This window comes from Apus apus, chromosome 5 (assembly GCF_020740795.1).
Source record: "Apus apus isolate bApuApu2 chromosome 5, bApuApu2.pri.cur, whole genome shotgun sequence".
Taxonomy (NCBI): Eukaryota; Metazoa; Chordata; class Aves; order Apodiformes; family Apodidae; genus Apus; species Apus apus.
Window position 1 is genome coordinate 1,722,823 of NC_067286.1, and position 21,948 is coordinate 1,744,770.

General features: G+C 50.7%; 1 protein-coding gene across 7 annotated transcripts; it reads left to right on the forward strand.

The window, feature by feature from the left end:
* The first annotated feature begins 264 nt into the window (after positions 1-264).
* Positions 265-21,524, forward strand: RAB3IL1 (RAB3A interacting protein like 1). 7 transcript variants are annotated; one of them, XM_051620804.1, is made up of 12 exons: positions 269-672; positions 8,422-8,656; positions 9,139-9,234; positions 10,901-10,978; positions 11,563-11,778; positions 14,019-14,138; positions 15,370-15,498; positions 15,613-15,725; positions 16,794-16,817; positions 18,339-18,438; positions 19,406-19,472; positions 20,051-21,524. In XM_051620804.1, the coding sequence occupies exons 1-12, from the start codon at positions 521-523 to the stop codon at positions 20,131-20,133; spliced, it is 1,413 nt and encodes a 470-aa protein (XP_051476764.1). In that variant the 5' UTR covers positions 269-520; the 3' UTR covers positions 20,134-21,524. The 7 variants fall into 7 exon arrangements, with proteins under 7 accessions (XP_051476766.1, XP_051476764.1, XP_051476765.1 ...); XM_051620809.1 differs by lacking the exon at positions 269-672 and adding an exon at positions 3,624-3,743; XM_051620808.1 differs by lacking the exon at positions 269-672 and adding an exon at positions 5,950-6,017.
* The last annotated feature ends 424 nt before the right edge of the window (positions 21,525-21,948 follow it).

Sequence of the window (21,948 nt, forward strand, 5' to 3'; positions counted from 1 at the left end):
TTGCAGGAGGCCGAGAGGATTTTATGACACTTCATAACCCGGAGGTCAGTGAGGTTTTTTTTTCAGCTTCCATGAAATGTAAATGGGAAATAATGAAACGTAAATGGGAAACGTGCATCTCAGCACATCTCCTCTTAACGCTTCCTGTCTGCATGATCAGAACTTGTTCTTCCTGCCTTTGTTGGGTCCTGGAAGTTCTTACCTTTCTAATCTGAGGACCCTCCGTCCCTGCCAGCCAGGCCTTGGGAGTTAATCATTACAAAGACTAATTACTTCTGGTGCCGCCTTGCGAAGCTGAAGATCTTTCCCCTCCTCCCAAAAGTTCCCTGAAGATAACAAAGGTTACAGCCATCGACACAAACTTCTCAGACACTTCGCTCCGAGCCTTCAGAGCGTGGGGTTGGCCTCTGCTGTCACCATGGATCCTGGCCGGGTGGCAGGGCAGGGCTGTAGATGACATGGACACCCCAAAGAAGCTGGGACAGGGAATCGTGTGCAGTATCTAGAGCAGAGCTCTGCAATGGATACGAGGATGGCCACGTCCACCTTGCCTGCCTTCAGCCTTGTGTCTGGCAGCGAGGCAGAGGATGGAGGCAGGGCAGGAGCTGCTCCTGAGTGCCCAAGCTCCCAAGGGATATCACTGTCGGGAGGAAAGCCCAGGGCAACGGCAAGGTAGGACACAAGAGAAAAGGTGAGGGAATTGCTGGTCTGGAAAGCAGACTCTGAGGGTGGCCTGCGAGGGCACGGGCAGTTCTTGGTGCAATGGAGGCACTGTCACCAGAACTGCAGTGCTGTCCATCCAGAGGGATGTCCCATGCTGTGGGACAGGAGGAACGAGCTGGAGTGTCTTGCCTGCTTTGTTCCCATCGGGCAGACATGCCCCCGGGGACAGGGACAACGTGCTGTGCAGTCCCTGGAGCACTTTCAGGGGAGGTGGGAACCCCACGGTGCTGGTCTCTCTGCCTGCAGTTGATGTCCCAGTGAGAGGATGAACTTCCTAAAACTGTAGCTCCTCTTGATTCCATGGATGGGCTGTGGAGCAGGCTGGTCATTTCCAAACACCCCAGGAATCACCTGGAGCTGACTTAGTTTTTGTCCCTCTGTGCTAGCAGAGTAAGTGAGGAAAAAGCTTTCCGGGTAAGTATGCAAAGGGGGGTCCTTGGTGGTTGGACTTAGTGATCTTAAAGGTCTTTTCCAACCAAAGGGATTCTATGATTCTGTGCACAGGTGGTGATGGAGGAGGTCGGGTGGACAGAGAACAGTGTGTTCCCTCTGCTGCGCAGAGGATGCAAATCAGCGCAGCCACATGACAGCTCTGCCTGCTGGGGCAGCTGTCCTGCTCCCTCGGCCTCCTGGAAACAGTGAGTGCAAGGATGAACTGGCTCAAAATTGGAGCCACAGCATCCAAAGTTCAAAGCTCAGTAACAACAAGACTGTCTTCTCTCATTCATGTCATGGGTGTGAAAAGCCCAGTGCTTTTTAGGCTGAGTTTAAAAATCCTGTTGCCCACCATTAACAAGCACAGGCCTTCCCCACCACCCCGCCCCGTCCTTTCACCTCCCTGTGTATCAATCTCAGAACGATGGATCTGATCACTTCTTTACATCCCAGGCTGCCCCACTGAGCTGTTCCAGCAGGAGTCTGAGGACACCCCCCCCACAACCTCAGCTTTGTAGGAAAGGCTTTTCACTCTCCCCAGCAGGGCACATCTCAGACCTCACCAGCCAGGAGCTCCAAAATCAGAGAATCACGGGATGGTTTGGGTTGGAAGGGACCTTAAAGATCATCTAGTTCCAACCCTCCTGCCATGGGCAGGGACACCTCCCACCAGCCCAGGTTGCTCCAAGCCCCATCCAACCTGCCCTTCAACACTGCCAGGGATGGGGCAGCCACAGCTTCTCTGGGCAGCCTGGGCCAGGGTCTCACCACCCTCATGGTGAAGAATTTCTTCCTAAGATCTCATCTCAGTCTCCCTCTTCAGTTTAAAGCTATTCTCCCTCATCCCATCCCTCCCTGCCCTTGTCCCAAGTCCCTCCCCAGCTTTCCTGGAGCCCCTTCAGGCACTGGAAGGTGCTCTCAGGTCTCCCTGGAGCCTTCTCTTCTCCAGGCTGAACACCCCAACTCTCCCAGCCTGGCTCCAGAGCAGAGCTGCTCCAGCCCTCCCAGCATCTCCGTGGCCTTCTCTGGACTCTCTCCACGAGCTCCATGTCCTTGTGTTGGGGACCCCCCAGAACTCAGGAGGTTGGTGTTGGTAAAAAAACCCCACAAACCAAAACACCTCTCCCCGGGGGCCTTTTCACAGGATTTCCAGAGAACCTGGAAACATCCCTGGGTTCGGTGGGGTTATTTCTTAGGTGTTTGGTTTTGCTGAGGGTTTTGTTGGTTGGTTGGTTGGTTTTTTTGGTAGGTTGGTTGGTTTTTGGGTGTTTTTCTTTGTTAGTTGGGGTTGGTTTGTTTGTTGGTTTTGGTGTTTTGTTTTTTTAATTGTGTTTTTTTAATTGTGTTTTTTTGGGGGGGGGGTTTGCTTGGTTTTTTGGGGGTTTTTTTGTTTGTTTTGGTGTGGTTTTTTTGTTGTTGGTTTGTTTTAGGTTTTTTTGTTTGGTTGTTTTTTTGGTGTTTTTTTGTTTGTTTTGTTTTGGTGTTTTATTTTGGTGGGTTTTTTGGGTGTTTTTTTATTGTGTTTTTTGGGTTGTTTTTGTTTTGCTTGTTGGGTTTTTTTTTTGGGGGGGTTGTTTGTTTTGGTGTGTTTTTTGTTGTTGTTGGTTTGGTTTCGGTTTTTTGTTTGGTTGTTTTTTGGGGTTTTTTTTGTTTGTTTTGGTTTTGGTGTTTTATTTTTGTGGTTTTTGGGGGTGTTTTTTTGATTGTGTTTCTTGGGTTGTTTTGTTTTGCTTTTTTTTTGGGGGGGTTTGTTTTGGTGCGTTTTTTTTGTTGTTGGTTTGTTTTAGTTTTTTTTGTTTGGTTGTTTTTTGTTTTTTTTGTTGGTTTTTTTTTGTTTTGGTGTTTTATTTTTGTGATTTTTGGGGGTGTTTTTTTGATTGTGTTTCTTGGGTTGTTTTTTTTTGGGGGGGTTGTTTTGGTGCGGTTTTTTTTTTTGTTGTTGGTTTGGTTTAGGTTTTGGTGTTTTGTTTTTTTTGGGGGGTGTTTTTTTGTTTGTTTTTTTTGGGGTGTTTTTTTGATTGTGTTTCTTGGGTTGTTTTTTTGATTGTGTTTCTTGGGTTGTTGGTTTTTTTTGCTTGTGTTTTTTTTTTTTGGGGGGGGGGGCGGGTTTGTCCGTTTTGGTGTGTTTTTTTCTTTGTTGTTGTTGTTGGGTTTTTTTTTGTTTGTTTGGTTGGGTTTTTTTTGGGGGGGTTGTTTCTGTTTGGTTTGTTTTGTTTTTTCCTTTCTTTGTGGGGGTTTTTCGTGCGGGGTTGTTGGGGTTTTTTTTTTGCGTTTTGCTTTTCATCGCTGAGGGGCGAGTGTGTGTCGTGTGTCCCCACCCCACCCTTCCCCCCCCCTCCATCCCCGGGACACGGCGGCGACAGTCGCGACAAACCCCCCCCCCCCCCCCCACCCCGGAGCGCGCCCCCGCGCCGGCATCACGTGGTGCCCCCGCCGTGCCCTGAGGCGGGAGCGCGCCCCGCGGGCGGTTCCCGCAGCGGCGGGCGCGGCCCCGGCGGCCGGAGATGGGGGCGGCCGCTCCTCCGCCCCCCTTCCCCCGCCCTGAGCTACCCCCGGCGGCTGCGGGAGCCAGCGATGCGGCGCGGGTAGGTGCGGGGAGCCCGGCCCCGGGGAGCCCGGCCCCGGGGAGGCTGAGGCGGCGGGGCCTGGCGGGAGGAGGGCGGGTTGCGGCTGGGAAGCCGCCCGGCGGGAGAAAAGGCGTCTGTAGCCGGCGGAGGGTGAGGGGGCCGGGTGCCCGGCTGGCTGAGGAGGCCACCGGCGTCTTGGCGGGTGGCAGCGGGGACAGGGATCGTCCCGCTGGGCTCGGCACCTCAGATCCTGAGGTCAGTTCTGGGCCCCCCCATGACAAGAAGGACATGGAGGGGCTGGAGGGTGGCCAGGGAAGGGCAAGGGAGCTGGGGAAGGGGCTGGAGCAGGAGGAGAAGGGGCTGGAGAACTTGTGAGGAGCAGCTGAGGGAGCTGGGGGTGTCCAGCCTGGAGCCAAGGAGGCTGAGGGGAGACCTGCTGGCTCTGCAGCTCCTGAGAGGAGGTTGGAGCCAGGGGGGTCGGGCTCTGCTCCCCAGGAACAAGGGATGGGACAAGAGGAACCGGCCTCAGGCTGCTCCAGGGGAGGCTGAGGTTGGATCTGGGGAACAATTCCTTCCCCCAAAGGGCTGTCAGGGCCTGGCCCAGGCTGCCCAGGGCAGGGGGGGAGTCCCCATCCCTGGAGGGGTTAAAAAGCCGTGTTGTGGTGCTGAGGGACACGGTTTGGCACTGGACCCTGTAGAGCTGGGCGAATGGTTGGACCCAGTGATCTGAAAGGGGTTTTTTCCAACCAGAACGATTCTGTGTGCTCTGAGGACCCGCAGGGTCTGGCTTCCAGACCTACTCCTGGGAGGCTTGGGCTTGGACAAGGATTAGGGAGGCTTGGGAGAAGCCAGGCTGAATTTCCCCTTGGACTTCCATTGGGTTTGCTTGTTTTGTTGTTTAGAGACCTTGCAGCTGAAAACCTCAGGGCTCGGGCTGCTCTCAAGGCTCTGCAGGTGTGTGTTTGTGTGTGCAGCCTTAGAGAAGTCAAGTCAGGAGACAGAATAAGGAGATACCCTGTCCACCAGCGACACACGGACACAGAGGGTGACTGAGAGAAATATAATAAGTAGGATTTTTGTCTTAGGCTGTAATAGAACAGCTTTGCAAAAGCTTTTGAGAGCTGGTGGGGTGGTGAGCAGGCTGTGGAGCAATGCTGCTTCTTGGTGGTGCAGAAAAAGCACCATCCAAGCTTCTGTCTGAAATCAGGATGGAAAAGTCAGGTCCTCTTTGCAAGCCCCAGGGTAACAATTTAACCTGGAGACACCCACAGGCTCTTTGTACAGGAAATAACCCTGTCAGATCAGCACTGCAGGGAACATGTGGGGCCCACTGGAAAAAGTGCAGATCCTGCACATTTTTTTGCTTTTTCTACAAAATCCAGCTTTAGAAGGTTGCAGGGTGTTGGGGTTTTCTGTGGTTTGTTTTTTTTTCTTTGTTTTGTATAAGTTTGCATTTCTTGTGTCTGTGTGAGACCTTCAGGGTATGTTTTCCAAGAATGCCACCCATCAGACCAGGGAGAGAGTGTGGCTGTACGTGGTGAAATATAGAAAATAATCTGGGGATAATTTTTCAGGATAGTTTTTTAGGTCCCTTGGCATTCTTGAGTGTGGGTGGGACTGTTTCATTCCTCTGTGTCCTCCACTTTTCTTCCCTAGCATATGGAAATACACTGGAATACCTATCTCCCAATACAAACAACTTTTCAGCTCAGAACCTGAGAATCATGAAGAAACAGTGTTTGTTTTCTTCCTTCCTGTTATGTAGAGGTTAGATTGTCTGTCCTAAGTAGTTTAGTGAACTGTTGGATGTCCTTTTTCCTTACTGCTGCTTTATTTTTTTTACCAGCTGCTTGGTTTTGAGTCCAGCTTTTTCTCTGTGCTCTGGTTTTGTTGGTTTTTTCCCCTTGTGATCACAGAAGCTGGGGGTGCTCGGACTGGCTGGGGCCCTTCTGGTGTGTTTCCTCTCTGGTGCAGGAGAACCTGGAGAGGTGTGTTCCCTGTGACTTACCCTGTCTAATCTGAAAAGTCCACAGCAGAGAAGGTTTCCACTGTGCTGCCTGAGAAATAGTTTAAGTGTTGAACAGACCTCCCTGTTTGGCATGCTCCCCCTGCTCCGTGGCAAATCCGTTGCAGGGAACCTCCCCTGATCTCTGGGATGAATTGATCTCATTACTTCCCCACCTTCCTGAAATGGATTTAATTCCTTCCTTTGGGTCATTCTCTTGCTTGATCCTCTTCCTTAGCATTTGGAGCATCTGGAGACCTCATGCTGTTAGCAATGTCACTGTGTAGGTAAGTGATCCTTGTTAGCTCATCTTGACCTTTTTAAGCCCCTTTATTTCCTCTGTGCAGTTCTGCCTTTCCTCTGAATAACCAAACGTGCCAGGGGAGCAGCTGAACTGGATGGAGCAGGTAGTGCACACTCTGAACACCACAGAGTTTGCACTCAGGTGCCCTCTCACACATCAACCTGTAGATGCCAGCCTGGGAACTTCTGCTGGTCACAGCTCACTCTGTGTCTATGCACACTGCTTCTTATCAAGCAGCCCAGGGACACTGAATGGCTCAAAAAGAGCTATCTTTGCTTGGAGGCACTGTCTGTCCTTTTTCCTCTGGCCAAAACTAATTGTAGTTTCTTGCCTTTTCCCCAACACAGTTTTGTTTTTTTCCACGCTTCCAAATTTAATAGTATCTCCAGGGTGAGCCTCCTTTTCTAGATCTTCCTAGTCAAGGTTCAGTAAAACCAGGTGGAGTCAATGGGACACTAGTTAGTTTCTATCTAGGAAAAAGAAGGTAGTTTTCCTACCTTCTTAGCCCTGCTCTGTGACTGTCCTTCTGATGCTTTCACTTGTTCTTGCTCAATGGCCTTCAAGAAAATCTGTCATACTCACTGTCCTCCTTCTCCAGGTCTGTAGTAAAAAATGCTGTCTAGTTGGCATGGCATGGTGGTGATCTTGTGCTCTTCATCTTCCAAAGGTTTTTCCATGTGTGCTTTTCCACATGCTTTCCTGTGGTACCTGAACTGAATTTGCTGGTAGCTGCTGCTTCTTTCCCTCTTTGGAAGATGACTGTGGCCAGGTGTTGCTCACAGACAGATTTAAGAGGCAGGAAGGGAGCAATTTGAGTGGGAGAGGTGGTAGCATCATGCTGTTGCTGGGTGACCCAGCCCAGGAGAAAAAGGCCTGGCAGTAGCTGGACCTCATGGTTTGACTGCTTTTTGTGCTTGGATAAGGTGAGGGAGAACAAGGCTCTTTGGAGCTGCACGTGGCTGAGGAGATAAGCCCAGTATGGGGCTGGAGGCAGAGCAAGGGACAAGATGTGGCCTGGCTGGAATACAGGAGTTAGGACAAATTCAGCGAGGGGGAAAAGAGAGACTGGGAAAAGAAGAGAAAGTGAACCTAACCAGAAGAAGGTGGTAGCTTCTCTGTAGGAGAAGGTAAGGGGCAAGAAGCAGTAGACAGGGGTGTGCAGGAGGAGGGATTGGTGCTGTGCGTGTGCCCCACAGCTCAGCTAAGCCTTGTGACCCAGAGATAAGTGGCAGCAGGTTAATCTGGAGTGCAGTGTGTGTGTATCCTGCTGAGTGGCTGGAGGTGATAGAAGGCTTCCACGTGTGCAAGGCTTGCACGTGCTCCCACTGTTCAAATGACAAGTGACCACGTGAGGACAGCCCAGTGCATCAAGAAATGGTGATGCACACAATCCAGGACACACTGTGGTTGCAGAGCCCTCTCAGGCAGGCACTCAAGCCTTCCTCTCATAAGACCCCAGCAACTGCAAATTTCTTCAGTCTCTTCCAGAGCCTATGTTAGTCTGTTGGCAGTTGACAAAGTCCAACTGATCACTGGGAAGCAGTGTCCTAGGTGACTCCTGCTTTCCTATTCTTAGCCCATCTCTACTTGCCAGCCATTGAAACTGAAAAATAGGGCCTCAGCTCAATGGACGCACTGGTTTAGACAGCTCTGTGGAGGACTTTGGTGGGAGACCAGTAGGTTAAAAATAAATCCTTCCCCTCTGAAGCAGGGGTGGGGGTTTGCAGAGCAGGGGATTAGGGTCTGTACTTTGCTAGGAAATGGGAGAGCTGTGCTTCCTTCTTGCTAGTCTCCTTCAGTTGGCTAAGCTGTGTCTCTGAACTGAGGTCTACTGGGTATATACTGGAGTCCTAAACAAGCCAGCTGCAGGCTGTCTCTCTGAAAGCAGGAGAGGATGGGATTCCTGGAGCAGCTGTCTTTAGTAATGCTTTTTCCTGTGTTAATAGTATCTGGGACATGCTGGTTGAGAAGGGTGCCTGGAATTGTCTGTGAGGGAGTGCTGACTGTTGAGAAACCAGCCCTTCAAAGGTGTGCAGGCTGGGCATTTCACACTAGACTTGGTGGGATTCTTAAAGATCCCAGGGTAGGAGTGGAGATTTTCCCCCAAGTGTCTCTTTTTGACAGTCATCACCTCTTGCGTTGCTGGTCTGGAAGCAATCCATGCCAAGGGTGAAGCACCTCAACAGGGAGGCAGTAGCTGTGTGCAGGGTAAAGGAACTGGTGCTGCTGGACCCAAAGCAGGTCCTGAAAGCCAGTCCTGGCCTCTTCATGTCCCATCACCCTCCCTGCCTCACTTCAGTGCCTGTGAGAGGCTGGACATGGATGTGTTCCCAAGGAAGGCTGTGAGTTGCCCCCATCTAAAGTTTCTCTGTGCTGTTAACCCACAGCCAGGCCAATTTTGAGGAAGACAGCCAGAAGGAAGTAGCTGTGGGACACTGGAAGACACTAATGCCATCCAAAGGCAGCAAGGAGGAGCCAGAAGCTGGATGCCAAGATGCTGGAGGTGTGGATGAGACCCAGTCCACAGAGCAGCTTGATGTGTCACGTTTACGCAGCTCCTCAGTGGAGATCCGTGAAAAGGGGTCTGAATTCCTGAAGGAAGAGCTGCACAAAGCACAAAAGGTAAGGCCCAGAGTTTGTGAAAACACCTGAGGATGGTGGCACAGATTTGGGCAGTGGGGGTTTTCCTAGAGGTGGTGCAGAGTGCAGCAGGGTCTGAATTTGGCTGTGCTGCAGTGTGAAGCCCACAGAAGAGGAGTGAGAAGGAGCTGAGGTGGCCATGAAGTGCTTTGGAGCAGGGTATCATTGCATCATTTGCTAGGTTGACCCAAAGTCTCTGTCCCAGCATCCAAAGTAGTCCTGGAAACCTGCTGCAGAAAGCAGCTGGAGGCAGGCAGTGTGTGCTCTGGAGCCTCCCTGCTCATGGCAAATGAGCAATTCCAGCCTGAAAAGCCTGTTGCAATTTGTGGAGGGGTGGCACGGAGCCTGAGACAGAGCTTGGTGACAGGAGTGTTGTGCTGGGGAATGGTCGTGATTGACAGGTGGGGACAGACAGGAATCAGCACTGCTGGGAGCTCACAAGTCCCTCTCCCTTTCCTCCACAGGAGCTGAAGCTGAAGGACAAAGAATGTGAGAGGTTGTCAAAAGTCAGAGAACAACTGGAGCAGGAACTAGAGGAGCTAACAGCTAGCTTGTTTGAGGTACCACCCTCTTCCTTTCCCCATCATTTATTTAGCTAAGCTTACATCCAACTCCTTTAAGACAGGCTTTCCCTGAACTTCCAGCCATCTCCTCCCACAGTTTCCTTCTTTCTCCTGTTGTTCTTTCCCACTTGGAGATGCAGAGCTGGGCAGTGCTGCAGGCAGAGCCCGAGAGCAGGGGCTTGTCCCTGCTCCTGGGGAGCATTTGCATGCATTTCTTTCCTTTCTAGCAGCTGTGGGGTGGCATAAAGAGCACAGTTGTTAAGGGGCTGTACATCCAGTAGACAAAACAGACGTGGCGGTGTCTGTAGCTTGAGAGCAGAGCTCCCTGTCCCTCTCCAGTGCCTGCTCTGCAGTCTGGACAGCAGCTGCTGTGTAATAGAGATGATTCCCTTGCTTGGGGTGGGAACAAGCTGGGTGTCCTCATCTTCTCTGCCCCACCGAGTGTTCAGAAGGCCTGTTGCTTCTGTTTTTTTTTAAATGTGACTCTTGCCAAGCTCTATCCTGGCAAAATCCCACTTACCAGCAGCTCTGATGTCTGGATCTGACTGAGCAGTGAGGAAAGCCAGACCCATCTGTACCTTTGAAACACAGGCTGGTGCTGAGTGTGAGGGCCAAGAGAGCATCCCCCCTCCTGGAGATCTGGCTGCCTGGGCTCAGGGCAAACTTAGAGATAATTTAGATGAGAGCTGTCCCCTTCCTTTGGTGGCCTTGGACAGACTGCTTCCAGACTGCTCTCTGGGGAGGCCCCAGCTGGGACTCACCCCTCTTCCTGTGGGAGATGCCTTTAAATTAGGCTCTCCCATTTGCCCCCCATCTGAGCTACAGCTCCTGCTGGGTTGCAGCCTTGCTCAGAGTACTGAGGGGTGGCTGCTCCATGAAGGAAATGGGAGCAAAGTGCAATATCAAGTCAGGCAAGAGGAGTGATCTTGCCAGCAAGGAGCCAGGATGTGGAGCAGCAAGGCTGGATCAGGATCTGTGCCACAGACAGCAGTCAGGGTCAGAAAGCAGTCCAGTGATCAACCAGAAGGTCTGCAGGGACAACACAGGCCAGAGGTCAAGTCAGGAAGCCCAGCTAGTGAGTCTGAGCCAAGATCAGTGTCACAGAGGTGTTGGACTGGGCTGAGAAGCAGTTCCCAAGGGCAAGGAGGGGTCGGCCCTTGCTTCCAGCTGTCTTCACAGCAGCCCATACCAGTGAAAGAGATTAACCTTTTTTTTTTTTCCTTTTCCTTACTTCTTCCCCTATAGCCCCTGACATCTTATGGCTTTTATAGTTTTTATATCCTGCCACAGAGTTTTATTGCTCTCCTGCACCTGTGGCTGGCTTTTCTCTACCCAACCCCCCACTCAGTGCTGCATCTCCAACTTTTCAAATGTAATTTCTTTAACTTCAAGTCAGACATCTTTGATCAGCTAAACTCTTTAATTAAGCCAACCAGACAGCTAGAAGGGGAATGCACTCTGGGCTCTGGCACCGAGAGCCTTCTCTAGGATGTTCTGGGAGAAGGCTCTTCACAGCTGACAGAGTAAAACCCTCAGAGGTGGCAGTGATGTCTGTGCCTCTGCTTGCTAGCCCAGAGCGTGTGATGTGGCAGAGCTTTGGCCTGCCCTGGTGGCTTTAGGAGTTGGGGCTGCAGCAGGCAGACTAAAATTCTCTCTGGTCCAGGAAGCGCACAAGATGGTGAGAGAAGCAAACACTAAACAGGCAGCGGCGGAGAAACAGCTGAGGGAGGCGCGGGGGAAGGTGAGAACTGCACTCCCTGTGACTTGGTCTCTGTGCTGGGTTGGTGCCATCCCTGCCCAGCCTGCCCATGGTGCTTTGTTGGCTGGAGGAGAGTAAAGTGCCAGCATCTTGGTCTCTCTGAGGTGCTGCATTTGCTCTGTTCCCTCTCCAGCAAGACGGTGGGTGAGGGGGGGGAAAAGGCAGCCCTGCTGCTCTTCCAGCTCCGTGTTGAGAAATGAATGCCAGGGGAACCACAGAGAGGTGATCTGCCATTTGTTGCCACAGCTGTGGGGATGGATGGAGCAGGGAGCTGGGGAGTTGGAATTTCCTGACATCACAAGGCTGTTCAACTTGTTCCTTCTTGAGGAGAGAGGAAATTATGGGGTCTAAAAAGAGCCTGGGGCAAAATGTGCTCAGAGGGGTGGGTTCCCAAATAGGTGCTGTTTAACCCTGTTTAAAATTCTGGGTGATGGTGGGCATGTAGGAGAAGTGGGAGAAGGCTTCATGGCTGGGCTGGTAGCTGGTTCCCTGTGGCTTTAGGTTTGGTGGGGTGCAGCAAGCTTGAGTTCAGCAGGTGCTGAAGGTGTCTTGCCTTGTCTCCCCAGATTGACATGCTGCAGGCAGAGGTGACAGCTCTGAAGACCCTGGTGATCACGTCCACACCTTCCTCTCCCAACTGGGAGCTGCACCCTCAGCTCCAGAGCCCTTCCAAAACTGTCTTCAGGAAGGGCCACGGGCGAAACAAGAGCACCAGCAGTGCAATGGTCTCAGCTGCCAGCCAGAATGTGACTCCAGAGCCCGTCAGTCGGGAGTGCAAAGAGGTGGGTGCCTCATGCTTCATCAGCCTTGGAGCCACCACTGTGCTCAGGGAGCTGTGCAGCTTTTGACTTGGATTTCCTGGGGAGCTCTGTGGTTGCAGTGTTGGGAGAAGCTGGTTGTGTTAATCTGGCTTGTTCCCTAAATTTGTGCTGAGGCAGGCTCGGGAGGGTTTCCGGTGGGGGAGATTTCCCCTTCTGGGAAGCATGTTGAAGGCCACATCAGGACGACTGCTGGAGGAAGCAGTTGAGATCCCTGGAGGGCACAGACAGATCCAGGAGTTACCAGTACTGAGAGTGAATATGTCAGGAGTTGCTGAGCAGAAGCCAATTGTTCTGCTGCATCTTGGCAGTTGAATCCACTGCCTGTTCTGGTGTGGTTTGTTCTTGTTTTGTCTCTCTACCTAGTTTGGCTTGGACACCAGGACACCTCCATCAACTTGTAGTCTCTGACCTGCTCTGTGGTTTTGGGCATGTCACTGTTCTTCCTCTTTGCAGAGCATGCATTTAATAGTTATATATAATTCCTTCCTCCCTGAAAGGAACTGGGCAGATAAGCATACAAAGCATTTGTGAATATCTTTCAAACAAGCCCTGTTCAATTCCCTTTGGTCATCCTTTGATGGTTCTCCGCCTGCTGTGACCATGGATGTGAGTAAAGCTTCTTCATGCTTGCAGGACCTTTCTGTCTGGGAACATTCCACTACCCAGATGTGTTCACAGCTGTCCTGGGGAGCAAAAAGGAGGCAGCTTAAGGCTTTTGGTCAGGAAGAAGGAAAATGAGTGGGACTGGGGCGGGGGGGGGGGGGCATGTCTCCCTAGTAGTGATTTTTTGGGAGTTGCAGCCTCTGTTGTGAGGAACTGTTGAGGTACCTGGTCACTTGGCTCGTGTGAGGGGCCACATGAACTTAATTCTCTCTCCAAACATGACTGTGCTGGTAACACCTGCTTTTGGTAGTGGATGCTATGGATGTGACTTGTCAGCAACTGTTGCTAGACTTTGGATGAAATGCTTCAGGCAATACTGGCTGTAGCCATTGTCCTGAAACAGCAATAACAAGGAGAGATGAAGAAGTTTAACCGTGTTCACAGGCAGAGGGGAGCAAAGGCTGTGTCAGAGAGAAAGCCAAAGGGAAAGTCAGGTCAGTAACTGAAAGCCTGATGGTTTATCTTGGTGTCAAGCAGGGAGCAGTGCAGATACTTAAAGGTTGGAGTCAAATGCAGCCAAATGTTAATCTTTCTAAGGTCCTGTGACCTCTCCCAGTGTTAACCATTCCCCTATTCAGAACAGAGGAGCTCTAAATAGAGAGCTCAGCTGGGCGAACTCCTCACTACCCTGTAGAAGTTGCCCTCTGCCTACTGGCTTGTAGTGGGAGGACAAGGGGCAATGGATTAAAACTGGAAGAGAAGATCTAGGTTGGACATTAGGAGGAAATTCTTCACTGTGAGGGTGGTGAGGCACTGGTCCAACTTGCCCAGGCAAGTTTTGGAGGCCCCATCCCTGGAAGTGTTCAAGGGCAGGATGGGTGGGCCTTGGAACAACCTGATCTGGTGGGAGGTGTCTCTTCCCATGTAGGGGGGCTGGATCTAGATGATCTTTAAGGTCCCTTCCAACCCAAACCATTCCATGATAGGATCCTGTGATTCTACAGAAAGCAGAGAACTTTTGCCCACTGGATTGTTATTTTTGCTGTTCTTTGCTCAGTGTCAGCAAAGCTCGTGATCTCTAGAGAAATGGAAGCTCTTATAAGTGACTTGCTTGTTAAAGATTTGGGCCCGTCAGTTCTTTGTGTAGGTGACCTCCACGTGGAGCAGATATCCTGGGGCTCAAAATCCCAGGGCTGCAGCTTCCAAAGTGACTAAGAATGTTGTATATCAAGGGTGGAGTGTTTTTTGTTCAGTTCTTAACTTCTGTCATTCAGATTCCTTAGTGACCTAAGTGAGAGGTGCTAAAAGGGAACCTGGCATGCAGAGAGCTGGTGCTTGGTCCTCCATGAAAAAAAAACACAAACAAAACAACAAACGTGTCCCATCTGAAATTGAGCCTCAAAATGACAAGTTTGTGTTCCCTTTTGGCACCTCAAGTCGAAAGGTTTGGCTTGTGGCCCTGTGATGTCACCAGCAGCACACTTACTTCCCTGGAAGGTCTTGAGCCTTTCTTTGTATCAGTTTTTTTTTACCTCCCTTTCTTGCCTGTCTCTCTAAACCTTTTCCTTCACTGTCTGTCTCTTCCTCTGCCCTCAAAGTCAGGGTTTCCTGCTCTCCTCTCTCTGCTCCTCTGTATCCTCCCTGGGAAGGCTGTCCACATCACCTATGAGCCAGGCTGGCAGGCCTTGGGGGCAGATGGCTCCTCAACCTTGCAGCAGGTAACCTTTCTGGACAGCACTGGGGAGGGCTGGGTCACATCTGCCTCTCATGCTTCCAGCCCTTCAGTTCTAGCTTCCTCTTCTGCTAACCTCCATAGTTTTGTTTTCTTTTTGTGGTTTTCTCAGTTGGTTTTTCCATCCTGTGGCTCTGAAGCTGCCTCTTGGTACTGGATGAGCAGCCTCCATAGCACTGGGTGGATGTGCTAGAGCCCAGACGTTTTCCAGCTTTGTTCACTCATGTTCTTTGTGTTGCTCAGCAGGGTTTCTTTGGTTTTGCATTTCCTTTCAGCAGCTTTAACAGGATTTGCTGACCTTTTAAGGTGATGCCCTGTCAGTCAGGTTGGTGGTTCTGCTAATGATCCTTCTGAGGTTTAAATGTCAGGTCCTAAAGAGTCTCCAGAACTGAAGTATTTTCAGCCAGACAGGGATGGAGGGAACAACCTTCCTGCTGGCTCAGGGGATGGGAACAAGCTCTGTCCTGGACCCCTTTCTGCTGAGCAGGGACAATTCTTGTGGGCCCAGGTGTGAAAGGCAAGGAGCAGACATGAGAATGGGGAATGCTGTTCCTTCTCTTTGAGTTCCCTTTGAGACACCTCCTTTCCTACCCTTAACTTGCCTCTGCAAGCCTGTGTGGCTGCCCAGTGTTCCCATTACTTCTGCAACTCCCCAAACACCAGAGTTCTGGGCTTGGAGTGGTCTCTGAAGGGCTGGCATACCCTGTGAGCTCATACTTGAGCTTACCAGATGTGGTCCTGCTGATGGCTTTTTCTAAAGAGCTTTTTCCAGTCCTTTTCTGTAGCAGTCCCTTCCTTACAGAAGAGTTCTCCTTCCTGTGTCCTTGGGTGCCAGTGTCACTGGACTTTGCTATTCAGCTGCTCTCCTCATTCCTGCCATGAGCTGAGTGGGCACTTGGGTCGGTGGCTTTCCTGCAGCAGAGGTGCTGCCCTGTCCTGGAGAAAGATGAGATAAAGAGGTTCCTGCAGGTTTGTGGCAGAATAAGTCCAGTATGGCAGTGTCAGGCTGGCACAGAACTGCTGATGGGTGGGAGGTGACAGATCCTTGGAGCAGGCCAACTTCCCTCAGACACCTCTGTGATGTCTGAGCCTTCCTAGATGCTGAAGCAGATGTTTTGTGGTTAGGTTACCTGCACAGTAACAGGTAACTTCTGACATGGTCTCTCTCCCTCCACCCACCTTTCCCTCTTCCTTCTCCTCTTGGACACTCATTGCAGGTCGACTCCATTTTATTTGCTGAATTCCAGGCCTGGAAAGAATCTCCAACTTTGGATAAATCCTGCTCCTTCCTAGACAGAATTTATCGAGAAGATGTAGGACCTTGTCTGGACTTCACTAAGCAGGAGGTGAGTGCTGGAAAAAGCAGGACACAACCTGCACAGCCTGGCAGCACCAAGGTTGCACCTTTATGGAGGTCCCTTTTGCACGTTCCTGTCTGCACTGATTTCTCTCTGCTGCAGCTGTCGGAGCTGGTGCGAGTGGCCGTGGAGCAGAACACACTCACCATTGAGCCTGTTGCTTCCCAGACACTGCCCGTGGTGGAGGTGTCAGCAGAAGAGTGTGGTGGGCCAAAGTAAGCTGTGCTTGTGATCTCTTGTCCTCTTGTTGCTGCTCATAGGACCATGGAGTGGTTTGGGTTGGAGGGGACCCTAAAGATCATCTCGTTCCAACCCCCTCTGCCATGGGCAGGGACACCTCCCAGCAGCTCAGGCTGCTCCAAGCCCCATCCAACCTGCCCTTCAACACTGCCAGGGATGGGGCAGCCACAGCTTCCCTGGGCAACCTGGGCCAGGGTCTCACCACCCTCACACTGAAGAATCTTCTCCTAATGTCCAACCTAAATCTCCCTTTCCCTTGTCTTTCACCAGCTTTCCTGGAGCCCCTTCAGGCACTGGAAGGTGCTCTAAGGTCTCCCTGGAGCCTTCTCTTCTCCAGGCTGAACACCCCAACTCTCCCAGCCTGTCTCCAGAGCAGAGCTGCTCCAGCCCTCAGAGCATCTCTGTGGCCTCCTCTGGCCTTCATCTTTTTGTACAATCTCGTGGAGTTTGTCCTTGCCCAAGTCAGTTGAGTTGAGCAGTTCCGAGGGCCCAGCTGAGTGTTCTCCTACTCTGTGACCAGTGGTAGTTCAGCTCAGCTCTTTACATGAGAAGGGGAGTTAGTGCAGCTGATGTCCTGTAGCTGCCTGTTTTGAGGGATAACCTAGTGATGTGTTGGTGCCCTTGGTTTAGGAGAGGGTTGTTGTTTTTTTTTTCCCCTTAAGGTAGCAACTTGTTTAATGTTCTCTCAGGGTTTGTTTGTGCATAACCTGGGCTGAAAGGATTAAGTCACAGCTGTGTTATCTCATGTTCTTGCATGCTGGGAGGTTTGAGCTCACCTTGCACTCCTGACCCTGCTGGTGCAGCAGGTGGGTTTGAGCCTGGGTCAGAAGAGATCAGCTCAAAACTCCTGTTTGAGCATTTCCTCAGACAGTAAATGCTGCTCGTGTGCAGGTTTCCTACCACTCTTCTCTGCATTTTCCATCATCTCTAGGCACATTGTTCCATGGATATGTGTCAGGCCTGTTCCAAGAACAACCCATCCTTTGTTTATCCTTATCAGTTTCTTTTTGATTTATTGATTATTTGTTTTGGTGTCTTCACAGTGGGTTCCGGTCCCAAATTATAACGTAAGTGAAGGATTTATTTTTGAGTCAGTGACCAAAGATCTCTAATCCATTAACAAGTTACTAACAGTGCAATTTAGCAGCTTTGAGACTAGAGCTGAACTGAGCTAACTTTTTAACCCTCCTTATAATTACCACCCAGACAAGATGAGAAAGAACATTCCTATTGGCAATAAAGGATCCAAAAGGAATTTGTTCCCCTGTGTTTCCCAGATGATTTTTATGGACATGCTGTCAACCTGAAAGGAGAAAGCTGAGAGTCCCTGCCCAAGCTGGGTCCTGCCAGACCTACTTTTCTCTACCCTGCTGTGTGGACACCTCAGTGCAGCAGTTTGAGGGGTCTGAACAGGCAGGAGCTGAGTTGGCCTCTATGTGACATTGTCCTTTTAGCATCAGAGGAAAATGCTGACCAGGAGGACACCTGGTTTTCATGGGTCTGGCAAAGTGCCCTGGGGTGTGTAGAGTGCTGAGAGAGATATGAGACACAGAGACCTGCTCAGAAGCTCTGTGAAACATCTGATCCCATGTGCTGTCACCTTCCGTGGCCTGCAGAGCAGTCTTTGGCCTCTGGGGAGTGATGTCCCTCTTCCCATTATGCAGGCACTAAGTATCCAGGGAATGTGGTGGTGACTGCAGCAGAAAATTCTGCTTAACTGCTTTCATTGGTGATGAAGGAAGGGCAACTGACTGGTGCTGGGGACCATTAATCCTGCAAATAACAGAAAGAAATTGCAAGAAAATAAAAAGATGCTGCACTGTTGCTGGTGGAGTCCTTTGGTGGTCTCCCTGGGAGCTGAGCTGTCTTGAAAAGACTATTTTCTTCACTCAGTCTGAAGTCTCCTTAAAATTGTGAAGCCAACCTTCTTCCCTGCCTGCAGAAGAAGGGACTGGCTTGTTCTTAGGAACAGCCAGTCTTCTCCAAAGCCCCCTGAAGTCACTCCAAAGTCGCTTCAACTGGAGTAGCTGCAAATCAGGCCCAAATTAATTAATAGGAATCTCAGGTAAAGGCTGCAGTGCTGCTTGTTTTGTATTCTCAGCAGCCACAAGTTCTGCTCAAATTTTTGAGACCAGGTCTGGTCCCCAGCCAGCTTGCTTGCATCCTGTCAGGATGGCTGATACATCTAAGCAGAACTCCTTCAGCAGAAGCCTCACCTGGAACATGGAGGAGATCTGCAGAGACCAGATGCTCTTTGTTATACCCTGCTCCAGCCTCACCTCTTTAGTATTTTCTGAGGTTTTTGTCTTGTGTTCTCTGCCTGGGAAAAGGTTCAGCCTTGGTTTGCTTGGGCATGGAGTAATCTGTGGTTCCAGATATCTAGCCTAAGGTCTCATAAACGTGCCATTCATGGAATCTTTCAAGGAGCAAAAGGCTCAGCCAAGGTTTTTTCTTCTTCATGCTGAACTGACGCAGCATCTGGCTTCTGAGCTCTTGCTTCCATCTCTTGGAGACAGCCTTGAGGTGGTTGAATGGCTGTGCTCTGCTGTGCCACTGGATTGCTCAAGGTTTTTTTCCTTTGTCTGCAGGAAATGTGCTCTGAGCGGCCTCCCCAGGACCTGCAAGCACCGCATCATGCTGGGGGATTCCGGGAGTTACTACTACATTTCACCATCCTGCAGGGCCAGAGTGAGTCTTCTACCTTCCTCAGCCTTCTAAAATTTTTCCACGCCCTGAAATGGAGGAGCTCTTGGGTCAGCCCTCAAACTGACAGAGACCTGTGGGGCTTGAGTGTGTTCCTGAAGTCCAAGTGACTCTTGGTCCATGACTAGAGTGCAGGTCTCCAGCCCTTGCCTCGTGCTCTGGTGCTCAGCCTTATGTTCCTTCAGGCAACTTGTCTTCAGTGAGTTCACTCTCCATGGTTTGATTCAGTACAGAGCTTTGATTGTTTTGCTTTATTATTCTTTTTTAATCCTCCTTTGTAAAACACAGTAATTTTCTGCTCTTTAAATGCTGGCTCTTGTTACTGTTCCAGTGCAGGTCAGTGACTCAGGTTGTGAGAACAAGCTGCCCTTTCTTTGGAGGGCAGGAAGAAGGTGAATGATCTGTTAATGTTGCTGTTGGGGCTCTGACTCTTTCCTGAGTTGTTTATCAGAAGAGCTGATCCTGCAACATGTGACAAAATTATTTCTGAGACAAAAAGTTGGTTTGTCCATGGACTTAAATTGACCAATTTTTGTCACACTCAAGTACTCTGAAGTGTCACAGACCCCCTCACCTCCCTGCACACAAGCTTCTAACTCCAATGGTTTTCATTCTGTTGGAGAACAGTGCTCTCCCTTTGAAGGAAGATCATGGACTTTCCCACATTAAGTAGTGATTACTTACATCTCAAACCAGTAGCAGATGGGAGCTCTCCCACAGTGTGTCTCATGGATGGTGGAATATCTTGGGATGGGAGTGCAGATGTCCAGATTTGTTCATGTTTTATTTTTTTAACCAGAGTTTTCTTTCCTCTCTCTTTCCTATCTGGTGGTGTGTGGTGCTTTCTCAGGTGCTGAACACTAAGAGCTCTCCTGCTGGGGGCTGTGCAGGCCTCTTGCAGGCAAAGCAGTCCTGTAGCTGACTTTTTTCCTTGTTTTTCTGTCTCCCTCAGATCACAGCAGTGTGCAACTTCTTCACATACATTCGCTATATCCAGCAGGGCTTGGTGAGGCAGGATGGTAAGAGGGGGGAGTAACTGGCTGGGGTGGGGGTGTCTTCTTTGGGCCATTGGAAGGAGTTAAGAGGTCCTATTCAGTGGGACAGGAACGGGGCCAGCTCAGGGTACCCCATGCCTTTGAGAGGCAGTTAAATTATAGAATCACAGAATCATAGAATGGTTTGGGTTGGAAGGGACCTTACAGATCATCTAGTTCCAACCCCCTGCATGGGCAGGGACACCTCCCATGAGACCAGGTTGCTCTAAGCCCCATCCAACCTGGTCTTGAACACTTCCAGGGAGGGGGCATCCACAAGAAAGGCAGGAGTGGGAGGAATAGAAGCACCTACTCCTTCTTCATCAGCTTGTTGGGAGGTTTGCCCTGGGGTGGAGCTGGAGTCACACACCCCTGGTCAGGAGTGGTGTGATGTGCTTGTCCTGCTGGGCCCTCCAGCATGTCTGCTTCTTTCACATTGAGGGTGAGCCTGGCTGGGCTGCCCTGAGCATGGCCAGACATGAGGTGGTGTCCAGCTGTGTCTTGCTTACTGATTTTTTGGTGGTTTTTTACCTTCTCTTCCCCACACCCCTTCTGCTTTGCAGTGAAGCTGATGTACTGGGAGGTCATGCGGCTCCGCAGGGAGATGTCCTTGGCCAAACTTGGGTTTTATCCCAGTGAGATGTGAGCAGAGGCCCGAGCATGGAAGGAAACTGCTCCTGGATGAACAGCTTGTCAAGTGTAGTCTGCTGAACAGATGGATGCAATCCCTCTCCTGCAGTGGGCCTCCCTCTGCCTGGAGCTAATCAAGGAGCAAGAAGCACAAGTTGCATCTTCAGCTGTCCCACTTCTCCAACTGTGACTAGAAAGCAGCTGCCAAGCTACCACCCCTGTGGAGCTGGGCTGGCCCTGGCTGCTCTGGGGTGGCCATCTATAGACCGTCCTCTGTGGAGTTTCCTATATGCAGTGTATATCCATTTTTTTAAAAAACCTTTGTTTTTATATGCAATCTGCTTTGGCATAGTCTGAGGCCAAGTCTGTGCAGGGCAGGAGTCCTGGACCTTCTTTGGAAGCACATTTTTCAGGACAGATGCTGGCTGTCTGTCCATCTGTTGGTGGAGGGTGCTGTGCCCAGGTTCTCCTCACCACTTCCTCCCCCTGTACATGCCAGCAGCACACAATGATCTGATGGAGAGCCATGAACAGCCTGATTCCAAGTACTTCCTTGCTCCTTGTAAAGGAGCCTGCACAAGGAGCTTTCCTGCCAACTGAGTCAACAAAGAGGGATTTGTTGCTGTTTTTAGCTTGTTATTTGGCACTGGGGGAGCAGAGGCTGGAGCTGGGCACCTGGGGCCTTCAGCAGAAGAAAAGCAAAAAGGAAAACTGCAGAACTCACAGCTGGCTGCAGCCTACAGGAGGTTTTCTCCTCATCTAGAGGTTCTGCTGCACTTGTCACAGGCAGATGTGGACCTTGACTGCCCTGTGTCAGTCCTTGATGCACAAGTCCATCGTGGTGCTCTTGGAGACAAACCTCACCCACAAAGAGATGCTTTTGAGCAGTCCCTCGTTTCAGGGTAACTTTGGGTGGTAGTTCCCACTATTTAGATAGAAATCCTGGTCCCAGGCTGGGTTCTTTGTCTCCAAGAAGAAGCATGCCTGGGCTGGGAGCAGTTGTGAGGCCTCAAGGATTCCTCCCAGTGTTGCATCAGTCCTAGACCTGAATGTCTGCTGGGAAACCCAGCTTCTCTTGGGAAACCCAGCTTCTCCTGGGCTGCTATCTCCAGCAAGAAGGTTTGATACATCTTTCTGTGCACATGAAGGGTGGTGGCTGCAGTTCCTGTTTGCCTCAAATGTGCAGGAATGGATGTCCCTAAAGCTTTTGGGAAGCAGAGGGCTGCTGAAGCTTGAGCTCAGGCCCAGGCTTGTCTGAACAGAACTGTTAAAGCCATGCCAGTGTTTTGTAGCCAATTTAGCCTTTTTTTCAGTGACTGTGGAGTCAGCTGAGCCACCACTTGCCCTGGAGGTTTCATCTCACGTGGCATTTCTGCACTCTTGGCTGGTATGTCACCCTGTCTGTCTGCCATCTTGGCAGGTTGATGCCCAGAACCAATCACCATCCTCAGCTCCATCGAGTTTCATCCTCTCCTGGGAGATGCTACAGCAGGAACTCTGGATCTTCAGTGGATGAAAGTTAACTGGGCTGCTGTGGTTTTGTCCAGGGGAGGGAGGAATAGACAGGGAAGACAAAAGCTTTTGGTTTGGAGGCTAATATAAGGATCTTCTGTGGAAGATCCCCATGAGCACAAGCTTTCCTGTCACTGAGCACACTCATGGGATGCTGCAGAGTTGCTCCTCAGGGCACTCCTCTCCTTACACCTCTCCTGGCATGTTTGCCAGGGGTTGGTGGCCATGTGAAACAAGAGTGGTCATCCCCTGAGCTGGGAGAACACATCCTGACAATGCCCACTAGCTTTGAATCCACCTCCTTCAGCTCAGGAAGGGC

Excerpts from the sequence above, each read along its gene's own strand:
- RAB3IL1 (XM_051620804.1), top strand. The coding sequence starts at position 521 with ATGGATACGAGGATGGCCACGTCCACCTTGCCTGCCTTCAGCCTTGTG. Across the intron at positions 9,235-10,900 it reads TAACAGCTAGCTTGTTTGAG|GAAGCGCACAAGATGGTGAG; the intron begins GTACCACCCTCT and ends TCTCTGGTCCAG. Across the intron at positions 11,779-14,018 it reads TCAGTCGGGAGTGCAAAGAG|TCAGGGTTTCCTGCTCTCCT; the intron begins GTGGGTGCCTCA and ends CTGCCCTCAAAG.